The sequence below is a fragment of the Vulpes lagopus genome, chromosome 10 (assembly GCF_018345385.1).
Source record: "Vulpes lagopus strain Blue_001 chromosome 10, ASM1834538v1, whole genome shotgun sequence".
In the NCBI taxonomy this organism is placed as follows: Eukaryota; Metazoa; Chordata; class Mammalia; order Carnivora; family Canidae; genus Vulpes; species Vulpes lagopus.
In genome coordinates, this window is record NC_054833.1 from 75,102,099 (window position 1) to 75,126,781 (window position 24,683).

Consider the following 24,683-nt stretch of genomic DNA (forward strand, 5'->3'; position numbering starts at 1 on the left):
AAGATGGAAATGACACAAATGAAGTTGGTGACCATGAAAGCCATACTCAACCAATTCTCCAGGGTGATTTTCAAATTGGCAGGTAGAGCTGAAAATTTTCAAAATCTGGGGCAAGCATCATGATTAATGGCTTTCCACTGATTGCAAAGGCCCATCTGAGGGTTTATGCCACCAACATATGTGCAAGCACCAGATAAATGAGGAAGAACAAACATGATTAAGCCTAAAGGAAATAATCCAAATACCAACTCTGCTTTCCTGTTATGTATCACATTTTAAAAACCATGAAGATGAGCCTATTAATAGTAGTCTATGCAGGTGATAAGAGAGAGTAAATAGAGGGGAAAAAACATGTGAACACAGCTTTTCTTTTTCTGGCAAGGGAATCCCATATTTTCTTTTTTCAGTCAAGGGTGTTTTCACAGCGAGGCCCAGCGGGGAATATGCTTTCAGAGCGCCAATGCTGGACTGTGCTTCCCTCAGACATGGATTCACTGTGGCCCTACAGAAGCATGACTTGAATTAAGGAGGAGGGTTATCACATGAGCTTTTCCCTCCCTCAGAAATGACTGACCTGATGCACCACAAAGCACAAGCTTTAGAGGACTGTTCACAGGTCCTGTAAATACCAAGCAGTCATTTCAAATGTTCTGTCCCATAAATACTGTTAACAATCAGTAGCCAAAGTACTTCATGGGAATTCACAAAGGTGGTTTGAATAGACATCCTAAGTCAAAGTCCAACAAATAAGGCTTATAACCTTCAGAGTGTCTTGAAAAGCCAGAAAGGGGGTTCCAGCCGTATGCAAAAGAATTAAATGCATGAGTCCAGCCAGAGCTGAGAACTTTGTCAGAATTTCGTCCCCTGTGGTAAGCAAGCATAAGCTAACACGATGGTATTTCATACCTTTGCTCACACCTGCTCATTTGGGAGGGGCAGAGGTACAACTCGATCTACCATAGACATTAACATAGCCTTTGGCCTTGGCTTCCTAGCATGTCTGTTCACGTCTGTCGATGACCCCATGTACAATTTTCCCCCCACACCCAAATTAAATTTTTAGCATTTCCAGGTTTTTTTAAAAAAAATTTGATACTTGTTTCTTTAAAAACCTCTTGGTAAATCAACAGTGAGCAGACATTCACAAAATATTGGGGACAATGAGAACATATTCATCGACTTATTAATTCTACTCATTAAGCAGATAAATACCAGGTACCTGCTCAGTTCAAGTCACAGAGAAATATGCTCTGCCATATTGTTTTAAAAGGAACTGGTCATGAAACTGACCCTTAATCAGCTTATAGGTTTTAATAAGCCAGATTCTAGTTGGTTTTGCCAAGGAAAGACTGCTAAAATTAAAGCCATCTAGGTGGGGTCCCTTCTTTCCAGAATGGCCTTCTCTGGGAGTGCTCATTCTGAAGGTTCTGACAACTCTGAATCATTTTTGTGGTAGTCAACTGCTAGGAGGGGAACAGAATGTGAAGAATAATAGTCTACATAATAAACTAGATGTGGCACTGTGGGGATTATGGACAGATTTAAAGAGACTTATGTCTGACATTTCAGAACAGAACAGGTACCGACAAAAGATGTCTCTAAAAGTCTTGGTTTATTTCTGACATACACCAAACCCCTTTCCATTCCAAATCTCCCAGCTTTTGGCCTCTCCAATATGTATGCACTTTACAGATATAAGCTTTTTTTTGAGTCCTTACCATGAACCAGACATGTTGCTGTTTCATGTATAGAATAGTCTCCCTTTTAATACGAAGTATGCTCTTTTAGTATTGCTACTTCACTGATAAGAAAACTGAGATTGGGACAATAGGTTATTCAAAGTCACCCAGCCATTATTTCATCTAAAGGTGGGTCTGTCTGACTTGAGAGGCAGAGTTTTTCATCATTACACTATGCCAATTTTGAGTTTCAGAGATTCTGATATTTTATCTCTGGGCTTCAAATAATTCCTTCAAGATTCCCATCTAATACTCTAATTGGACAAAGATTTGTTTTCTTTTACAGTTGGGTCTTAAGGGAGTACAAGAAAAGAAAGCAAAAATTCCACAGAAAAAAGCCAGACTAGTTGGACAGGGAAGAAACAGCTGCATCCACTTTAGGTAAAGTTACATGGCCTAGTTTATGGTTTTGGATGAAACGGCATGTTACCATTTGTCTATTCATTCTCCATGGTTTACTAGGAAAATACCATTCGTTTCCCATTACCTTTCTCTTCAAGAGCTAGGATAAAAAGAATATGATTTCCCCTCGCATATATACATAAAGAAGATGTAATGCATTCCCACTTTATTTGAAGACCAGAGTCTGTCACTTCTTCACCCACCAAGATTCCAAAAGTTCTCAGAGGTTGGTTGCTATGTTTATGAGAGTTGCCTTTTTAAAAACAACAATGAAACAAACGAAAACCCTTCAGGAGCTCATTGTTCATAACCTGGGTAATGAAAAAGAAAATCACTCTTGGTCAAAGTGACACTGGAAGGTTTTCTAATGGGTGTAAGTACCTGGTCCTGAACTCTTCGTTTATTTTTCTTTAGGGATTATATGTCTTTAGAAAAGGGGTAAAATCATGTTTCCTTCAATCACTTCATCTGAGATTGACAAAAGGCAGGTAGAGGAAACTGAGTAGGCTGCCATTCCTCTAGGCTAAGCTTCAACTGGAGTCATCCAAGACAAAGCAGCCTCTACTTCTTTTTCTTTGAAATAAACAGAAATTTGAAACAGAGGAACTTACTACTTTCTCTCCCAGATATTAATGCTTTCTTTGAACTCACACAATCCTCCCCTATTCCCTCCCCCCAACCCCCAAATGGTATCGTGAATCCTTGAAGTAGCCCCAAGTAATCTGGGGTTAATATGAACTTGGCTAATATTTCTGTGCCTTTGGCCGAAAAATCCAGGCTCGATCCTGGTTGCTTTTTGGAATGGGAAACGCACAATATCGGTATTACAGACAGCTCCAGAAAGGCATGCCAGGCCTCTCATGCTCTCAATTTATATTTGCATGTGAACAGCTTGTCGGCCATTTTATGAAGACAGATGAATTGCAGGTCTGTGAAAGGGGCAGCCAGACCCAAGTATGCGAACCACATACCCGGACAGCCCACAAATTTTTAAAAATGAATTGAGAATAAAATGAGTATCTCTGGACACAACTTCAGGCAGGTTATATTTAAGTATAATCTAGAAAAATGAAACATTTAAGGTATCACTGGTAAGTGATTCCTTATGGATCAGATACCAGATGGAAACAGAGGATGAAACTAATGTATAAGTATCCCTTTAAAAATGTCAACAAAAAATAAGATGTAGCTGTTAATGTCACTAAAAACAAGACTTCGGGGGTCTCTCCTTCCTTATGCTTGCTTTGAAGAGACAACTTTGATAAGGAAACTACCACTGAAACACCAGAAAAGAAGAGGGACAGCCAGAGTCCATATTTGATGTCAGAATCCAGCAATGCTATCAAGAATTTCCCAGGCTTGGAAAATGAAACAGATCCTCAAAAAAATTAGTGAGAGGGTATCTCATGTGGTAAAAATCCTCCATCCCATGATACTGACAGAATTCAGTTTACCTTATCTTTTCCAAAAGATCAGATGGAGATCAAAACGGAAAAATGTATAGAACAATAAAAGAGTGACCAAAGGAATGAGGTCATTCTAAGTAAATGAAAAACCAATATGGTACGGATGATACTGACAAGAAAAATAAGTAGTAACATTGAGGAGTCAATAATTTTTTTAATAAACTATATGAATATGTGCATTTTATTTAGCTCTTCAACAGGTAGGCTATTAGTAGTATATTATGACCATACTATTTTAAAGATGAGGAGTAATTTTATACCCTGAGAGGTTAAATAACCTATTCAATATTACAAAGGTAAGAAATAGCAGAGGCAGAATTTGAAAGCAGGTTGATGCTACAACTCAAAATTTTAACCATGATGCTATATGCCCTTCACAGGGCCCTCAAGGTCAAGCCTCCCAATTAGAGTCTTTCATTGTATCACTGAGGAAGAACACTCTGGAATTTCATGAGATGATATGCATGAAGGTACACAGTAAAAAAAGCACAGTACAATGTTTAGTATATGATAGGGACTGCAAATTCACTTCTCAGTTTTTTCTGAAACTGATAGTTTTACTCAATCTTAAATTTCAACCTATAACAATCTGTTTTGTACTTGGAGTGCATACCGCAGAGCTAGTATTTTACTGGATACTATTATTTTGTATATAAAACATGCATTCTATGTTAATCAAGTTTCTGAGACAGAAAGTTTATATAATTACATAATTTAGGAAGGTAATACTGTCAGGTACCTTTACTGTTTTATTTCAGACAACTGAAAGTGGAAAATCCTTCAAAGGCAGAGTTCATTTTATGAAAGCAATTAGGAAAGGGTTGAGCTGTGAAAGGCCACAAAAATATTTATCAGTCAGTATCCTTAAATCACCAGCGAAGAAGGTCGAGGGGCATTTGTCACCTTAGAAGGAACGGAGAAATGAAACAAGAGAGGCAGTGCCTCCTCCCTTGTGCTGCAAAAGATTCTGATTTGGTAAACCAACCCTACCTCCCAGAGTCATCCATGTTCTTGGGAACTAAAGTTCTCTTGATGATGTTTGGGAGCGGGGGTGGAGAAGGGCTTGACTGCTAGAATGATCCAGAGAACTCCTTGAGTCATCGAAGTTGTTCCTACTGTGAGCTGCCCACAGGGCAGACTTTAAAAACCCTTGTGCTTGTTTGGCTCCTGGCCACTGCTGGACTCTGAGAGCAGCAGCTAGAGTCCCCAACCAAACTTACCATTTTCTGGCTGGTCCTTAATGTCAGCATCACTTGGCTGGCTGGGACTTTCAGATTGACTTGAATCTGAAAAACATAAAAATACAGCCAAAAATTACAGGGTCTGTGAGGGAAAGTGGATCAGAGGTGCCAGACTTTCTCAAAAGGTTCAGCATGTAAACTAGGAATGAGGATGTTATAGAAATGACAGGATGAATGAGGTGGGAGGAGGGGAGTGGGGGAAGGGAGGAAGGTAAAAAAAAAGGAGAGAGAAAAGCAGCAAGAGCAGCCTGTGCCTCTAGAGAAGATGCTCCATTCTGGATATGCCTTCAGCAGTAGCGTCTGGCTTGAGCCAGGATCATAACTTGAAACTCTTCAGAAACTATTTTCTTACAGAGAAACCATTTCTAAACTGCTCTTCTCCATTATTTATACACTAGAGTCTGATAAAGACTTCATCCTTCATTACACACATCTGAAGCTTGATTCAGAACATAATAAAGTGTCAAAACATATTTTGAAGCTGGTATATAAAAAGCAACTCAAACAACAGTAACAAGTTCTGTTGATATTTAGCTCTGTGCTACAGCAACACACCATGCAGACTAACACCACCAAATACAAGAGTCCTAATATTCTAGCGCATTTACTTGAAATCACAGGATAACTCCAAGGCATCTTTCTGAAGGGGCCATGTTTCCTCCACTTTATAAGTACAGTTTTCCTCTTGTACTGATGTCCTTGGGAGCTCCTAAGAGGACTTGTTTGCAAAAAACAGGTTCTTGCACACCTTCACAGGACTCCATTTATATATAAAACCAAAAACCAAAAACCACAATTATTTTCAAACTAAAACAATTAATTCAGTTAATTTCTAAATGGGATTTTTTTTTTTTTACAAAATAACATTTAATTTTAAAAATGAGATAAAATTAAGTTAGAGCAAAAGAAAAGAATTTCACAGAATTAGAAGTAAACATACTTAGACATTTTTTGGAGGGAGGAAACAAAAATCAGGCAAAATATTTCAAGGGTAAATTTTTGTGCTTGAAACAGTCGGAGACTTTGAAACAGTATAGAACATTATTTAAAAACAAAATATTTTTTTAGAAAAAGGTCTGTAGGGATCCCTGGGTGGCGCAGCGGTTTGGCGCCTGCCTTTGGCCCAGGACGCAATCCTGGAGACCCGGGATCGAGTCCCACGTCGGGCTCCGGTGCATGGAGCCTGCTTCTCCCTCTGCCTATGTCTCTGCATCTCTCTCTCTCTCTGTGACTATCATAAATAAAAACAAAATAAACTTTTAAAAAAAAAAAGAAAGAAAAAGTTCTATATCTATGGAAAGTATGGTTAATAATTTTACCTTGGCTATACAGGGTTAGAATCGGCTGTCTAAAATTTGACCACATTTTAGCAAGAAGTTCAGTGCAAGATCAAAAGGTCATGATACTTAACTGTGATTAAACTGAAAATGTTACTTCTATTTCAACAGAGGTATAGCATTACTATTCTCTTTCTTGGAGATATTTGCAAAAAGAAGTAGCACTCCTAGTGACCCTAGGTCGAGAAATGCTAATTTATTACTTTAGAAAGGCTCCCTGCTTTTAAGCAAATGAGGGTTTTAATTATAGGGAAGTACTATTAGGAAAATGTCTATCTTTAAGTTTTCAGATGATCTTAACCTGGTGACTACAACAAAAAAATCTATGCTGATCCAAAGGAACAAATAACAAAAGACGTGAAGTGTGAATTTTTATTTAAGTCTGGCAACATGATAGCCTTTATCATTTTGTAACAATTGTCATAGTGAAAACATAAAAGCATGACAGGTCAAAAAAAACTTGAGATAAATCCTTTAGGATGATCCCTGAAATGAAATATGGAGGCTGCACTGAAAATTGGAACTGCAAAGTTATATTGGACCATATTTGACTTTTTAACCCCATAAACTAATACTAATTTTGTAGGGAATAATGAAAAAGTAGGACTACCTCCTCTTTTTCTAAAAAAATATCCTACAATTTTGCCATTAAAATTATAAACTAGTCTGAGAACTATTTCAACATCATTTTAGGAGAAAGGCATACCTTTATTTTTTTTTTTATTTATTTTTTTTTTATTAAATCTTTTTTATTTATTTATTTATTTATTTATTTATGATAGTCACAGAGAGAGAGAGAGAGGCAGAGACACAGGCGGAAGGAGAAGCAGGCTCCATGCACCGGGAGCCCGATGTGGGATTCGATCCCGGGTCTCCAGGATCGCGCCCTGGGCCAAAGGCAGGCGCCAAACCGCTGCGCCACCCAGGGATCCCAAGGCATACCTTTATTATTTTTGTCCAAGAAAATGTTAAACCATTAATATTTATAATTAAAAATTTAAAAATACATAATTTTGTTTCAGGGAAAGTTAAAATTCTTTCTGATCTCATTCCAAAAAGGATGCATAAAATTCTGCCAAACAGAACACTTATGTTGTTGCAGTAATACCAGCAAACCTAACTGGTGGAAATATGATAGCTTTGCCGATGCTCTTCTAGATATATCCTTAGGATTAATCACTTTGAACAAACAGAAGAACATTTTTCATCTCAATTGATTCAAATATACAAAGGCCAATTATTTTTCTGATATTTATCTGCTGATTTAAAACAAGAAGGATAATGAGATTAAAAAATGTTTTTAATAATATGAAAGTGGACTACTTCTTTTTACTTTTCCTTTCCACTTGGTTCACCATCCTATCTTCATTGAAATATGACATGATTATAGAAAACTTGAACAGCAACAAGAGATGCCTGCAGGTGTGTTCAAAGTTTAAAATTCCAAGCTACAGAAGGAGAAAAAGCAGCAAATAAACGGAGAGGCAAGAAAAGACTCAGAGTTGGTGTGAAAGGGGCCGCAGCGCTCTTCTGAAAGCTCAGATACACACACTGGGGGAGGCATCTAGCCAAACGGGAAACAGAATTTAATTTCTCCAGTTTTTTTCAAAAGCTAGAGACACTGCTGTCCACCGAGGACAGCATACTAAAACACACTATCCTGGTAAGGAATAGGCAGAGCCAAAAATCTACAAGAAAATTTAAATGATCCAAAAATTTCAGCAGTTACTTTCAACCCCAGGCAGTTTAATACCTTTCTTTTTTGAACCAACAAGGAACAGAACTGCCCTGTCCCGTAGCTATATTCTTTTTTCCTTTTTGTGCAATTGAGATAGCACAAACAGGGAAGAGAGGGAGAAGCAGCTCCCTGCTGAGCAGAGAGCCCAATGCAGGGCTTGATCCCAGGACCCTGGGATCATGACCTGAGGTAAAGGCAGACTGAGCCACCCCAGGCACTCCCCAGGGCTTTATTCTACACTGAGGATGCATGGACACTTTCCCAGTAATTGCAAATGGTCACCTATGCTGTTAAGCATGGAGCCGACCAGAATTGCAAATTAATTTCTACCCATACATAATTGATATAAATGAACGATTGTTCTCTTAAGCATGTACACTGAAACACGATCATGAAGGTTAACAATTAACTTACTTTTCTTTTTCATACTTGGTAGAGACCTGCTAAGGTCAGAAGCCTAGGTTAACTTCATAGCTTACTTTTTTGGACAATTTCTACATGGTCCATTGATTCCCACCTCCTGAAAGAATTAGAGGCCCCAGAATAATAGACGCAACTGCATGGAATTGGATGCCATATCTCATAGCTTCAATCTTATATCTGGCATGACTTCCTCTAGTTCGCTGGTTGAAAGCCAGAAGATTTGTATGTTACAATGAAGAGAATATTATTTAAAGTGTGTTTAAATGATGGAGTTGGAATTGGAAATGCTATTGTGAGGAAATACATTAGGGTAATCATTTTTTCCCCCATCTAGGGACTACCTTTTTGTTTAAGGAATCTTAGACATCAACCTAACCTTGAAAAGCAATGTTTCTTTTGGTTTTTAAAAAATTTATGAGGAGAAATTTAAACCTAAAATAGACAGGGTTTGCATATGGGAGGCTGGGTTGAGACCTCTTAATTGAACTTGTAGCCATCTATCTATGCATTTTTATGGCGCCTACAGCTATATTGCTGGAGTACTCAGACAAAGATATTTTACTATCGATATAATCACTGGGGAAAGGAATAAAATAAATCCTAATGCCTACATATCAGTCTCCACTTCCATAAGCTTGTGCAATGAACAGAAACCTTGTACTGGATTTGCTACTGATCCACACATGCAGTTGTCCCAATCTGAGTTCTGCTCCCCCTCACATGGGCTTCCAGAGAACATTCCTACTGGGAAAGGGGAAGAATGTCAAGAACATGTCAATACGGTCAAACTAGGCAGGTAAAAAATAGAGACTTTACTTCCCTGTAGTTCACATTCTATAGACATGAAGCAAAGGTGGCATGTTGCTAAATCTTCCCTGTGTTTGACACACTGTTAAACGTTCTCCTCTCTAGTTCCCTTCATTGTATATACATCTCCTGTTGTGTGATTTACTCTGTGTTACACTAAGGTGATCTTAAATGATCTCCTATGAGAATCAAGTTCTGTAAGAAAAGAATTCTTTTTTTTTTTAAGATCTTATTTATTTATTTATGAGACACACACACACACACACACACACACACACAGAGAGAGAGAGAGAGAGAGAGAGAGAGAGAGAGGCAGAGACAAGGAGAAAGGGAGAAGCAGGCTCCCTATCGGGAGCCGGATGTGGGACTAGATCCCAGGACCTAGGGATCATGCCCTGGGCCGAAGGCAGATGCTCAACCACTGAGCCACCTAAGTGCCCTTCCTTTTTTTAAAGATTTTTATTTACTTATTTGACACAGAGAGAGAGAGCACAAGTAGGCAGAGGGAGAAGGAGAAGCAAGCTCCCCACTGTGCAGGGAGCCTGACACGGGGCTGAATCTCAGGACCCTCAGGTCATGACCTGAGTTGAAGGAAGATGCTTAACCAACTAAGCCACCCAGGCATCCCAAGAGTTCCTTTCTGACTCTTGTCTTACCCCCAGGGCCTTCCAAGGTGCCAGGTCCAGCCAAGGATTCACTAATTGCTGAACTAAAGAGATGAATTTTCAATAAGATGAACCTGTTGTTCAGCTTTCTAACACGGGGTCACTGCCAGCGACTGAAAATTGTACCAAAGTCATACCTAAGGGGGACTGGGACTCACAAAATGAGGAAGGAAGGCAGAAAAGGCCTTTATCTCTGCTTGATATTCCCCTTCATGGGGCCTGGCAAGGAAGAGAGCGGCACATCCCTCTGGCCTACATGTGAGAAACCTTGCTTAGTGTTTAGCAGTTGCAGACAGCTACCTCCTATGGTCCCCTGGCCAACACACCACAAGAGGCTTCTTGGAATAACAGGAGCTGAGGATGGTGACAGGCATGTGGGAGGGCCCCCCAAAATGTGTGCGGTCTAAAATGCCAGATAACAGAGGACCTTTTCGCACATTCAAAAAACACAAAGCTGAGAGAAATTCACCATACTCTGACACCTGAAGAGGGCCTCAAAATCCCAAGCACTGCTGTCCTGAACAACTGATAAAGGAAGGAGAGCCGGGGGTGGTGAAGAACCCTTCCCCTTCTGATGCAAACCAATGTAATTCGCATTCAGTTATCATGGTATCAACAGAAGTCTATGGACCATAACAGTACAAATTCTGGTTCCACCAGGAAAATGATTCAGCCGAGGTTTCAACCTCCCTACCAGAAGAATGATTTGGCTAAAAATGAAGTTGGAAAAGCTTTTATTAAACTTCTATGTCTGGTCTGAAATCTCCCCAATTTATTTATTTATTTTTTTAATTGTATTTATTTATGAGAGACACACAGAGAGAGCAGAGACATAGGCAGAGGGAGAAGCAGGCTCCATGTGGGGAGCCTGAGGTGGGACTCAATCCTGGGACCCAGGGATCACCATCTGAGCCAAAGGCAGACGCTCAACCACTGAGCCACCCAGGCGCCCCCAAATCTCCCTAATTTAAAGGTGGTATGAAAAAGCCAGAAGGTGCTCAGGAACAAAAATGAGTCAGTTAAATGAATGAAATCAAATGAAAATTTCATCTAAAAAAATTTGGAGTTTTTTGTGATGTGAAAAGAAAAGGCAAAGACGGGACTGAGAACTTGGCTGCAAATAAATGAAGAGTTAGGAGTATTTCTGGAAGAAAAGAAAATAAGGAAAAGGGGTGATTATACTCTGAATATAATTAATAATTACACTACATAATTGTAGCCCTTAAAGACTTTCAAAATTTAGTAAGTTTTGTTTCTTATGGTTCAGGAAGACAGAGTTCTTCACAAAAGAGTCGGGCCAAAACACACCAAGATTCATTTTTTTCTACGTCCATGATGTTATAATGGAAAAATAGTTCTCCTTCTGATTACTAGTGTAAGGTTTAGAATTACTCTACTGTGACCATCCAGTATCACATATGTTATGATAGTAAAGAAATCTGGAAGGTCAAATTGTTATGATAGTCACATTTGCTTATTAGCCATTATAGCTATAGCTACAAAAGAAATATTATAAGGTTTCATAATATTTAAGGCTGATATCTATTTTTTCCCAGTATGACCATGACCTTAAAGACTGAGGTGTGAGGAAATATTTGAAAAACCTTTATCTGAGAACGTAAAATGTCGGTGTATGTATACACAATTTGCAGCTTACATGTGAACACTGATGAATACAATACCATCGGCTAAATCTAACATTATCTATCACGGTCTGGAAAAAGAACAAACAGAAATTTATAATACTATCATTCAATCTGGGGCCACTCAATATATTCAATTATTATTAGCTTTCCAGAGAATAGATAAAATCCTTTAAGCTCAGTGAATAACCGAACCAATATTTAATGTCAATTAATGTACACAGTCATGACCCACTTAATGAAAAATTAACATACAATAACCTAGTTTTCAACACAGATAAATCACATGGTGCATCACACCATAAAGGTTTTCTTAGCTTTAAAAATGGACACATTCCACGGTCCTCTAAATGGGAAGTTTTATCTTTATTGTATTTAAAATACAAACTTTGATCTCCAGAACTTTCTCGCTGAGCTAGAACTGAGTGTTTGTATGGATGTGTGTGTGTGCATGATAACCACAGAAACTGAAGTATGCAGAGCAAGTCTTTCACCAGAAGGGAGAAGGAGAGATGCAGGCAGAGGAAAAGCCCTAGTTCCAACAGAATTAGGCTAATATACACATGTGGGCCTTCCCCATCTCTAATCCAGACTCGGAGGGGGAAGGCTTGCGTTCATGCAGCAGTGACTTGGAAGGGCTCACCAGACCACCCTGGGGGCTGCCAGCTGCTCAGGAGATCTCTACCTCTTAGCCAGCCCCCTAGATGGCATTTTCAGGGCATACTCAAGAGTGTTACATAATCTAGGTTACTACAATTTTTTTTCTTGAAACTTTTTTTTAAAATGTCTTCCTGAAGAATTTGTGAAATATTAAATTTGCAAGAATTAGAGTTTTTGGCATTAGTACTGGTATTCAGAGCCCATCTGTTTAGTCGGGACTGTGTATGATGATGAGACCGTTTAGGTTGAAGAGTGAGTCAACTGTCTTATCACCTACTCATAAATGTGTTATTTTTCTATGTGCACAAGGAGGTTGCAGAATGATATAGCTTTAACACGTTGGGGAAAAAAATAAAATGGCGTAACTATTGTGTTATGACAGTGAAGGGGAATCATTTCTAAGCTTTAAAAATTACAAACTCAGTCACTCTGAAAGTAACGACAAAATGACTCAATCTTAAACCTTCAATCTTTGCGTGAGGCTGATTTCAAGTAATGATCAGCTTTTCAATAAAGTTGTACATAAAGTCAATAGCAAGAATATGGAGATGATACAAGATTTGCAAACATGACACTAAATTTATAATCTCTTACATGTTCTTTGACAAGGGTCTGTGACTAAAATAAACTATGATATTTAGACAATCATTTTGAGTTTTGTTTTTCCCACAACAGGAAATGTGATGGTAACCTGTTGATCAATTCAGAACTCCAAGGTTACTAATAAGTCAACTTGGTCACCTATCTACTCATGTGTAAACAAAGACCTGCTTAAAAAAAAAAAAATCCCTTTTTTAGTCACTTTTTTCACAAACAAAATTAATTACAACTGTTAAGTTGTTGGAGTTCTTAAATAGAAGACCTGCTTAAAAAAAAAAAAAACATCCCTTTTTTAGTCACTTTTTTCACAAACAAAATTAATTACAACTGTTAAGTTGTTGGAGTTCTTAAATAGAAGAACATATACTTGAAGACTACTCACATAGTCATCTATACAACTTTATTTTTTTTTTTAAGATTTATTTATTTATGATAGAGAGAGAGAGAGAGAGAGAGAGGCAGAGACACAGGAGGAGGGAGAAGCAGGCTCCATGCCGGGAGCCCGATGTGGGACTCGATCCCAGAACTCCAGGATAGCGCCCTGGGCCAAAGGCAGGCGCTAAACTGCTGAGCCACCCAGGGATCCCCTCATCTATACAACTTTAAAAAGAAAATTCCCCTGCATACTTTCATGTTATAAAAACAAGTGTGTCAAATGAAAATGATGCATAGTTGAGTCACAGTCTAGATGCATTATTTTCTTGTATCTGAATAACCATAAAGAAATTTCTTACAATAACAAAATACCCTCTGTTAAGGGGAACCATCCATGCTATTTAAGTTCGGGGTGTACACTAAGTATTAGCTTTTTTTGCATTCATATTTTACTACTGAAAGGAGTACGAAATGAATTTTAAAAAAGGTGTTAAAAAATCTCAACTATATAATTTAACTGCTCTTGATCTCAGTTTCTTCATCTCTAAAATAGGGACACTAATTGCTACCTTGCCTAACTTAACAGGATTGTTGATAAACTCAAATAAAATTATACAAGAAAATCTGGTTTTCTTCCCCCCTCCAAAAAAAACCTGTACATTTACCACTGCAACATAAATCTTCCCACCCAAATGAGTTTGTTTCTTTTTAAAAATCAGACCCAACCCACACATGATATGATTCTGATACAAAACACCAGCATCACAGACCTGGTGTTAAAAGAAAAGGTTAACTCCCATATACTGGGAAAGAGATTATCTCTGATAATGGAAATGTAAATCTCAGCTTGCCGTTGTTTATTCCAGACAGACATTTGTGTGTTAAGTCTGTTTATCAGGCAACACTTTGTCTAAGCCAGGAAGTAGTCAGTCTTTGTAACAAGATGTATGCAAATGATTTCCCATGAGTCTCTGCAGCAAATTGGAGCAAGGAAAAAAAAAATTCCTTGTTACTTTACCAGCAAGAAGCTACCTCAAAAGTAGACTAGAGACAGAACTATGAGCTAGACTATGCTGATTAGTTTAAATGAGTCCTAAACATGTGCTCACAGTCTGTTGCTCTTTATTCTAAGCAGACTTGGTGCAATACATCTGTTTATCAGACAACACTCTGTCTGGGTATTCAGGCTTTGTAACCTGTGTGAAAATGAACGGTGACCATAATCCCATGAAATAACCTGTCTGAGGCAAAACTCCAAACCTCCTGTCACTTTAAGAATCCTCACCAGTAGAAGCTCCCATGAAATCTTTGAAACTTAAAAAAAAAAAAAAAAATCATAGAGTTTTAACTTTTTGCCCACCTTCTATCTTAAATAACTTTTCTACATTCACCGTATCTCCTACAGGCATGATAGACTCAGGCAAAAATGGTGAATTTTATCATGCAAATTGAACTGGTAAATTTTTAAAAATTGTTCATGTCATGATCAAAAGACAGGTTTTTTAAAAAGAAAATACTTTTCTCTCATAATAAAAAGTATTCTTTAATCCTCTTATTATTTATCCTGGAATCCTTTTTTTTTTCTTTTTAATCCTAATATAACCAAATCTTTAAGAAAGAAAAATCTATACATGAAGAATTGAACAGTGTATTTTTCTTTTTGTTTTTTGTGTTGGTTTCCTACAGGGTTTGAAAAATATTACCAAAGGAACTGAATTGGTTTAGCTTGTCTTCCTAGACAAAATAAACACGTTAGGACTCTACTTGTTTGTATTCTCCTCAGTGGTGCTGTATGCATCAGCAGCTAAAAACAAAGAAACTTTTTAGCTGCTCAGACAAAATGCAGAAGCTCCCCAAACAAGGAGGCAAGGGAAGGGGCATGGCTGGAAGGGAGGGTGGGGGTGGAGAAGTGTGCAGAAAGTCTGACAGTCCATTCAATATAGGGATGATGGCTATAATGCATCCAGGGTCCCCTTGCTAATTAAATATGCATTGGCACAGTTTTGATCGATGCAAGCCATGGATCAGGTGACACACCTGCAAAATCTTGAGTCCAGAGCTCCCAGGAAAAGGGAAAATACAGTCTTGTCTCCTTATCTTTGTTTTCAAAGGCTCTCAATTTCTGTGCTTAGATATCTAATTTAATTCTCTCACCCCTCAGCAAACTGGATTAGGGAAGTCAATACTGCCTTTGTGCATCGACAGGAAAACACAGCTTTCCTTTTATTCAATTTAGCTATGACCTTTAGACAAAGATAATGACAACTGTCTAAAAGTAAGGTTAAGGCCTCAAGAAGAAGACCCCCAGAGCTCAGGCTCCCATGGAATTTTGGATGACGAGGTAGTGGGTATGCTGTGACATTTGCCTGCTTGGAGAGGCAAAAAAAAAAAAAAAAAAGGAGGAAAGGGGATTAAAGTGGGGGGAGGCCAGAGATGAAGGGGCACAGAGAAAACATAAGTGGAAGAGACTCAAATCCACTAACTATACTACTGAACTCCAAAAATGAGACAACCGGACCCCATCAATCCATAACCAGAAAATAATTCTGTGAAAGAACAGGAGTGAGAATGGCATAGTAAACAATTTGCCTAAGAAACACAGACACCTTAATGGGAAGGTTAAAGTTCCGTGGTTGGGGATCCCTGGGTGGCGCAGCGGTTTGGCGCCTGCCTTTGGTCCAGGGCACGATCCTGGAGACCCGGAATCGAATCCCACGTCGGGCTCCCGGTGCATGGAGCCTGCTTCTCCCTCTGCCTGTGTCTCTGCCTCTCTCTCGATTATAAATAAATAAAAAATTTAAAAAAAAATAAAGTTCCGTGGTTGGGTGAATCAGGAAGTTTGTTGTTGTTGTTGTTGTTGTTTCTGTTTATCTTTATCCTGAAGCATTTGAGAAAACAGGACTGTCTATCAGCGTGTGATGAATTCCACCCCTGGTGTGAGATAGAAGTAGAGATTTTGGACAAGTCTGGGATTCTGCAGTGTTAGCAGTGTTCACACCACTACTCCTAACCAAGGGGTGGAAGGACAACACTGGAACATTTTCCTGAAACAGCATTGCTTCCTTTTAATTCCTTGTCCTTGGGCCTACCCACTCCATTCATGAAGTTGTTGCATTCATTAATGCATCTACTGTGTGCCTTTCACCCTATCTACCTAGAGACACAAAATATTAAAAGGTAAGGGCTCTGTTCTCAAGGAGCCTTCAATCTATCCAGACAATAATAATATAATCAAGATTCTGTAGCATCGCCTCTTGATTGAGTCCTATCTCCTAGTGAAATCAATGTACAGCAACATGTTATTGTGCACACTCCTAAATGCTTTTATTCTCTTACTGTTAGCAGGAATCAGTACCACTAAATGTAGCCTTGTAACAAAATTTACAAGAGCCTGGATGCTCACTGTTGGCAGAATGGCTGGGATTCACTTTTTTAGTTAGATACAGGAGGCTTAGGCCGAATCCTTTTAAGAGAAATAGGAGCTATAATTATATAATTGGCATTGTTGGGCATGGTGTAAATACCAAAAGAGTGTTTTTGAATCAGATTTTCCCCATATAAACAATTTCCTAGGGTAGTGCCAAATGTTATTCCTAGTCAGGCCTGGTGTCCTCCCTTTTAACAGAAAAGACAGTTCTAACTAATGAAGTTGTGGTCCAAGTGAAGGAGGCAGGTATTAGCAAGCCTGGATTTAAGGCCCTTCTGGGCAACTGGGCAAGCCCCCGTTGCTTCTCCTCATCTTTTAAACGCCTGAGTTTCAAGATTATGAGAACTGAGTGGTATTATTTTAAATGTCTTGTAAATTATAAGAGCAATAATTCTCTAACTGCACACTGCACAGAAGCAGGTTTTCTAAAGTATATAAACTGGTGAAAGAATCACACTTATTACCTACTTTTATTTCCTGCCCCATTATTTTTATTGCCAGATAGCACAGTATCTGGAACATATAGGTACTAATAGATGTTTGTTAAAATGGAATTGAAATCAGAAAGTGAAAAAATAGCTCTTTTAGAGTCATGAAAAACCAAAGGATCTATCTTAGGAAATGTCAATAGATGTTTTTGGGTGGATTCCCTGGCTTTGGGGAGACTGCAAGACTGGGTGGTGGTATATCCCACATGGTAAGAAAAGACCCTACAGAAGTCAGAAGGCCTGCTTTCTGGGCCAGAATGGGGTGTTGCAGGGTGGCGGGTGGTGGTGGTGGTGTCTTAGGTATATTGTAAAGATTCTTTGCAACCCTAGAATTCTAATTTGAAATCGATCATGAGCAATCCAGTTGTTCTTTTTAAGGCATTCAAGGCCAGGACCCTATTCCATCAAAAGGGATTGGGTGATAGTTTCTTATTTGCTGCCAATCATAGCACAATTAGAAAAAAAAAATGAGTGCAATTATCATTATAAGTCAAAGACTGTCTCTTCTTTACTTTATAAATGACCACAAATAGCCCATGAAGAGTTGCAAATGTTTATCTTAAGTGACTTGGCCAACCCTGACCACAAAAGACTATAAGCAATGTTTTCTCTTTGGACTTTGATCCACCATGTCATCCAGAGCACCAGAAAACATTGTGTTTTAGGATCTACTGAATAAGGTATCCTTAAAGAATTTAGTCTAGGTCTAGGCCCTAGGATTTAAAACAATACTTGTTAGAAAATATTTCAGATATACTTCCTCTAATACATATATACATATATATGTGTGTGTGTGTGTGTGTGTGTATACATATATATATATATATATATATATATATATATATATATATAAAGATTCTATTTATTTATTTGAAAGAGAGAGAAAGCATGAGCAGTGGCAGGGGTAGGGGGGCATAGAAGGTTAGAGAGGGAGAAGCAGGGAGCCCGACAGGGGGCTCCATCCTAGGACCCTGAGATCATGACCTGAGCTGAAGGCAGACAATTAACTGACTAAGCTGCCCAGGTGCCCCTATATAATCTTTAAAATACACATTGACAATAACTTTTCCTTAATAATTTGGTTTCTGAACCTATAACAAATATGCATGAACATGGGGAGTTATCACTTGCCCAGCCAAAAAATGGTTCTCAGACTTCCCATAGTATCATAATAAAGCTCATGTGATATCTGATTCTCTACCAATTCACCCAAGTCTTTTGCAAGTAGAAATAATCATATATGTTTTGCTTCTATGTCTTTATGATAGATAAAATGATTTAAATGTACTGAATCATTTCACTTTCAGGAGTTTCCTTTTGGATCCTATCGGCTTTCTCCTTGACATATGCAGTGCTAAGTTATTTAAAATTAATTGCAGTACAATATTTTAAAATTTCTTCACATGGTGCTAATCTCAAGTGCTTTGGATGTTTGAACCACACTTGGAAGCCATCAAGTTCTGTGTATCTCTCATGGAGCAGTTGAACATGCTAAAAAGATTAGTCAGTGAACTTTAATCTATAACCAAAACTATACTAAATTATAAAATTTCAAAAATGTGTGAGTTGATACAAATGAGAAAACTGCAAACATTCTACGTAACAAGAAAAAAACAAACCTAGATAATTAAAACACATGAATTCACTCATATAGCTTTGAAATCCGGAAAAACTTTCAGAAATCCACCAGTGATTGTGAGGTCCTATTACTTGAACACAATTAGGTACCAGTTGAATGCATGTGTTCATTTAAAGTTCATCTATCTGCATTTTTGTTTTCATTTTGGGACACAGTCTACATTCTTTTCTGTGGTGATGCTGGGGTAAGGGATAAGTATTTTCCATTTTAGTAACTCAGTATGGACGAATAATTTGCTTATTAATAATCCTAAAATTAAACTATCTTCCTTAAAATGCCTAGTGATAGTCTGGGTCAGCTTAGTCAAATGATTTATCTGTAGGATGTGCTTTTATTTATTTGTTTGTTTGTTTTAAAAGATTTTATTTATTCATTTGAGAGAGAGACAATGCAGGTGAGAAGGAGTGGGGACAGGGGCAGAGGGAGAGGGAGAAGCAGACTCCCCACAGGGTTCGATCCCAGGTCTCCAGGATCACAACTTGTGACAAAGGCAGACACTTAACTGAGACACCCAAAGGCCCCCAGGATGTGCTTTTAAAATAAGAGTTTCTTGTCACCTGGATTTATTTTGATTTAAAAAATCATGTGTTCTGGGCAATCTAATATAGGTGCTATTTCAACAGCTAATCCTCATCAAAAATTCTAAGGGGGTGATTTGATCTTTACTCTGATTCCTTATTTAAAAATCATCGCCACTCTATGCAATGACTAATAATTAGTCATTCCTAGGAGGAAGAAGCTTGCTTATTTCAGCCCATCAAACATTTATTGATCACCTACTGTGTGCAAAAGCACTGTGAACTTTTATTCAGTCCAAAGGTAGCTCGTAATGTTGACTAAGAATTCCACTCATTCAACTCCATACCTCTTAAAAAAGTGTACACTACTTGTTTTTTTAAAGTACTTACTCCATTTCCATCAGGGGTAGTACCACAGAGTTTCTCTAAGTTAGAACCCTTTCCAAAATTTATCAGGGGTGAGGAGGTAGATATTTATATAAGTAAAAAATGGCTCCTGTATTTGTCTTATAGTCAACAAAAAAGATCCCTGGGATGTATGGTTTTTCCAATGTCTTTGGTCATGGTGGAGAGCCTATGTTCAAGTAAAAGTTTAAGGGAGGTACAGAGACCAGTGTATACAACACAAGCCAGCAGTTCTACCTGCCAATCATGCCCCCACGTTCACATATCCTCACCTCTACTCCCTACCCTGCTGGGCTTCATGAGGCAGCATTTAAGTCCCTGTAGCCTTCCCACAGCCAAGACTCTGACCTCTGGTTCCCAGTGACTTCAATATCACTGCCATCTTTTCAGATTTACAATCTTAAGATAAGCAAAGAAAAAACACTGGCTAGACCATTTTTGGTTAGAACCTACGAATGTGTTTTCTAAACTCTGTCCTGTTTTATGTTTTGGTTACTAGAAGAGAAAAATGAACAATAAGTGGGGACGGGGGAGAGAAACAATTGAAAGAAAAAAAAAAAGAAAAAAGGAAGCAGTAACAAAAGAAGTAGTATCTTATGAACTGGGGTCAGGAATAGCATTTCTTCCAATGGGATAGGAAATTTTATTTGCAACACACATGGGAAATGTTACAAGTAAAAAATTAGCTCTTTCAGTGGTGAAGGGTAAAATAACTCCTTGCAGAGCATCTCTGAATTTCCAGGTTAGTCCTGGGGAATGGACAGAACAATATCTGTACCCCTTTTACATGGGAACAATGTTTTTCTTTCTTTTCCTTTGATTCTGGCTATTCATCTCCACAAATAGCACATAATTTCATAAGACTTTCTCATTTAGTAACTTGGGGACGATTCTTTCTTGTTAGCATTTCGTTCAAATGATTTCAACAATATCACTGAGTTGGTTTCCATTTCCCACTTTTATTTTCTACTTAACAACAAACCTAATGATTTAATGATTTCCTTTTCCCCTCTAAATGGAAATCCTGTAGAAAGGGGAAAATGTCTGGCGCCAACAAAGCTGTAAGTCTTTACCATACAAAACTGCTTCATGCCTACACCACAGCTGCCACATATTCTCCCAACTGGCCTGAAACTCAGAGAGTGTTGTTTTAATATTGCCATTGTAGTATTGTATGGACATGCTTAGACTTTCTGGGGGAAGAATTTAAACAAATATGGTTGGAAGGGATTTCATTTGAAAAACAGGCAAAAAGAAAATCCCAAATTAGCAGAGTAACATCTCTCTGTTAGATAGGGAAATGCATTCTTCCAAAGGACACAAACACTGATGCCACAATGAGTAGAGGCAGGCTCTCAGGAACCTTCCTGAGAAAAGCTGGTATTACCCAGTAATTGGGAGCAAAACAAAACAAAGTAAAAAAGATTTCCACGTAAAGAAAATCCTATACATGGCTTTTCATCATCCCATCAAACCTCATTTTTGTGGCACTCTCAAGGCACAAACTCTCGATTTCCGTAAGGAGAGAAAGTATAGAACAAGACTCCCAGAGAAGAAATTCATGCAGAACATCAAATGTTACTCAACAGTTTCAAGTAACCATGATATGTCAAACAGGCCACATGATGCAAGTACATTTAAATATAAGTTTCTATTTCTGTTGAAAAATAAAAAAGATCAGAAGTCTGAATCTGGAAAAGCAAAATCTCTTGCAGGTTTAGAAAGCATATACAAAACCTGGCAAAAGAAAACACTGTTCACTGCCACCATCTGCTTTCTGGCACACTGAGGAAACTTTTACTAACAGCAACATTTTCTTACATTAGAAAATCCACTAATTAGTTTTGTTGTAATAAGAAAAATAACCTTTGCATGGGAGGCGGATTGCCAGCTTCATGGTTTTTTTTTTTTCTTTCTTTCTTCCTTTCTTTTCTTTTCTTTTCTTTTCTTTTCTTTTCTTTTCTTTTCTTTTCTTTTCTTTTCTTTTCTTTTTTTTTTTTTTTTTGTTGTTGTTGTTGTTGTTGTTGGCTGCACTTTCCAGTAGGGCCTGGCCTGTAACACTTCCACGTAAAGTTCACCTCTGAGTTCTCTTCTACTAGAGTACTTTATTATTCCCTGTTTGGTCTAAAGAAAGTGTTCACAAATGAGAGATCAAAAGTGAGAGCAACAGAGAGGAAAAGCTTTAAGGTATTTGGCTTAATATCCAAAAAAAAAAAAAAAAAAGAACACCAAGTTCAGAATCACGAAATCTGGGATCCAGAATCAATTGTTAAAAGCTTGGTAAACCTGGGTCCCATTGACCTTATCTATTAAAGGCTATTAAAGTCAATGAGATCTAGATTTTCCCTAAAATTTCTAAATTCTTTAAATCATGTTTCCCTAAAACTGTATGTCCCAAGAAACTACGGATTGCGAAAGAGTAAATGGAGCTTCAGATGTCACTGATAAGTCTGATATAATTTATGAAATGTCATACACAGATTAAAATACTACAAATCTAGCAACTGACAAAATGAAAGCTCAACTAAAATTCCTTAATGATACACTCTAATCAGTCAGCTTATCATTCTATAAATAAAACCAAATATATGTTGAGCACTTACTGTGTGCCAAACACTCCTGGGAACTCTGGAGACAGAACAGTGAATAGAAGTCTCCCAAAGTCCTGCACTCATCATATCCACAAAACACTAACCCTACAATCTACAGAGTTGGGACATTTATCCCCTGTAGAATTCAACCGCAATCACCACGCAGCTCAAAACAGGGTAGTGATAGTACCAACGTAGAGACAGACATGGTCCCTCATGCTCACTACATTGACAAACCTTCTCAAAGCTTTCTTAAGAAAATAAAATAAATGGGTACAGATATTTGCTGCAAAATTACATGGAAAATAGGCATCGTGCCTTTGGAACGAGCAAAGCAAAGAACACAGGAGCAAAGAAGAACACAGGGGCAATAAGGATCAAAGTGCAGACACAGTCTTCCCTTGAAAGATGTCTGTGGCTTAAATTGTTCAAACTGGACCTCTGCCCTGACTGAACAAATCCATTAATTCAAAACTCCACTTTTTCCATTTAAAAAAAATTGTACTTACTTATATATTTATGTATTGAGAGAAAGAGCGTGAATGGAGGGAGGGGCAGAGAAAGAGGGAAAGAGAAGCTCAAGCAGACTCTATCTCACTACCTCGAGATGGGGGACCTGAGCCAAAATTAAGAGTCAGTCACCTTTCTCTCTGAGCCACCCAGGTGCCCCACACTTTTTCCATTTCTTACACAATTTTTTTTCAGTAGGCACAACTGTGGCTAACAGGACGATCTGTTGCAAACTCAAAAGTTCTTCTGCCTAAGGAATGAGTGACAGACTATTGCAAATTCTAATTAACCCACGGGTATTGCACAAACAAGCCCACACTGCTATTCCCAACTCTATGGCCACAACACGTTGATAACTAGGACAATGCCCATCGGGTTTATTAACCCTCCGTTGCCATTAAAGTACATTAATTAAAACTGTAACACTTAACCCAAGGATTTCTATCAAATATCTGAAAAGATTTCAGATAATTTGCACAGTTCTGACTTTGCTTTTACCCTGTTTTCGCCAGCACCCTATTTAGGCGCAGAAAGTAACTACATTCTTTCCCGATCCCTGTTAGTCACATTTAGACAGCGCAGATCCCTCTCCTGAATTTAGAAGGTAATTCAGTATAGAGGAGGCTGAAGACAGAATCCTCTCCCTTCCTCTTGGCAGAATTAATCACTCCCTTCCTCTGGTTCCCCACTGCCTGGTTACTAAGAACAGGGCTAGGCTCCTATTTCATTTCTTAATCCCCATCTGCCTTCCCAACAAGCTGTAAACCCTTGAGGGCACAAGGCTCCTACTTGCCTAAAGAAAGTTTGCACATAGTAAATGCTCAGTAAGTGACCTTGAACAGAGGACTACAGGGGAGGGGCCAGGCTGGGTAGGACTTCTAAGCAGGGACTATGCCAGAGATGGCTTATAGATTTTTCTATCTCCAGCAGAAACACACTCTATTTGGAAAACATGCTGAATTTTTTTCAATTAAGGCTACAATTCATGAAATGGTTACATATGAAAGAACTGCCTCATCCCTATCAGCAATGGCCAAATGTCTTTTCTCATGCTCACAATCATCCTACCAATGCAATATTTGAAACATAAATCAACAAAAAAATATGACTCTAAGAGGGAAGTAGATTACTCAAATCATGAGACAATTCTGACAATTCTTTGCAAATATTCTGGGACTGATCTTTCAAAACATTTCCTGTTATCTGTAGTAGGAGGAATTAAGTTAAGCTTAAAATGTTATTTACCTTTAATCCTTTTAGGTCAATCTTATAGAAAATTTCTATAGTATGTGATGATGGGCTTCTGCATCTCTAGTTTCATAATGACAGACAACTCCTTGATATATATCAGAAGGCAAAAACACTTTACTAAGTATGGGAAGGAGTGACATAGCTATGTTTGGACTAGTGTATTAGTAAAGTTGCTGTCAATGAGAATAGCAATAACGACATTGAAAGAATTTAGATCATTAAAAATAAGATTGAAAAATTCCTTTTTTGGTTTTCATTGTAGCATGCATTTTAGGAGATGGCTACCAAAACTAGTTTAAAAAGTTGTGAGGCAAAAGACCAATTCCAATATGTAGCACATTTGCCACATCCTATTTCATTCAACAGAACAGCCTCTACCTTTGGCTTGATGTAAGCACAGTCTCAGATACTCTTACATTCTTTTTTCAAAAACCTAGCTTAAAGTTGAGCATGTTATTTCTAAAATTAGCCAAAAGTTCTGAAAACAGCCTATTTTAAAAATATACTTATATTCACCTTTTATTAGGTGCTCTATACTAACAAACTATATTTAGAATATCCATGAAGTGATGTGACTTTGTACAGATGATAAAATAACATACTGCACACTTGCAAGAGAGCTAAGGACATATAATAAAGGATGCTGAACTAAGAATAAAGATGAAGTATTTAAATAATACAATGAGAGGGAAGGAAAGTTTCACATAAGGAGCTAAGTAAAAAATGGAAAATTCATGACCTAGGACAATTTTCTACCT

The 24,683-nt window shown here is 38.0% G+C and overlaps 1 protein-coding gene across 9 annotated transcripts in view; it reads right to left on the bottom strand.

Moving 5' to 3' along the window:
* Positions 1 to 24,683, bottom strand: part of NFIA (nuclear factor I A) — a 375,352-nt gene that overhangs the window by 176,071 nt on the left and 174,598 nt on the right. For all 9 annotated transcript variants that reach the window (XM_041771086.1, XM_041771087.1, XM_041771085.1 and 6 more), the window contains exon 3: positions 4,828 to 4,893. In XM_041771086.1, the coding sequence (XP_041627020.1) occupies positions 4,828 to 4,893 (66 nt within the window). The remainder of the gene's footprint in view (positions 1 to 4,827; positions 4,894 to 24,683) is intronic.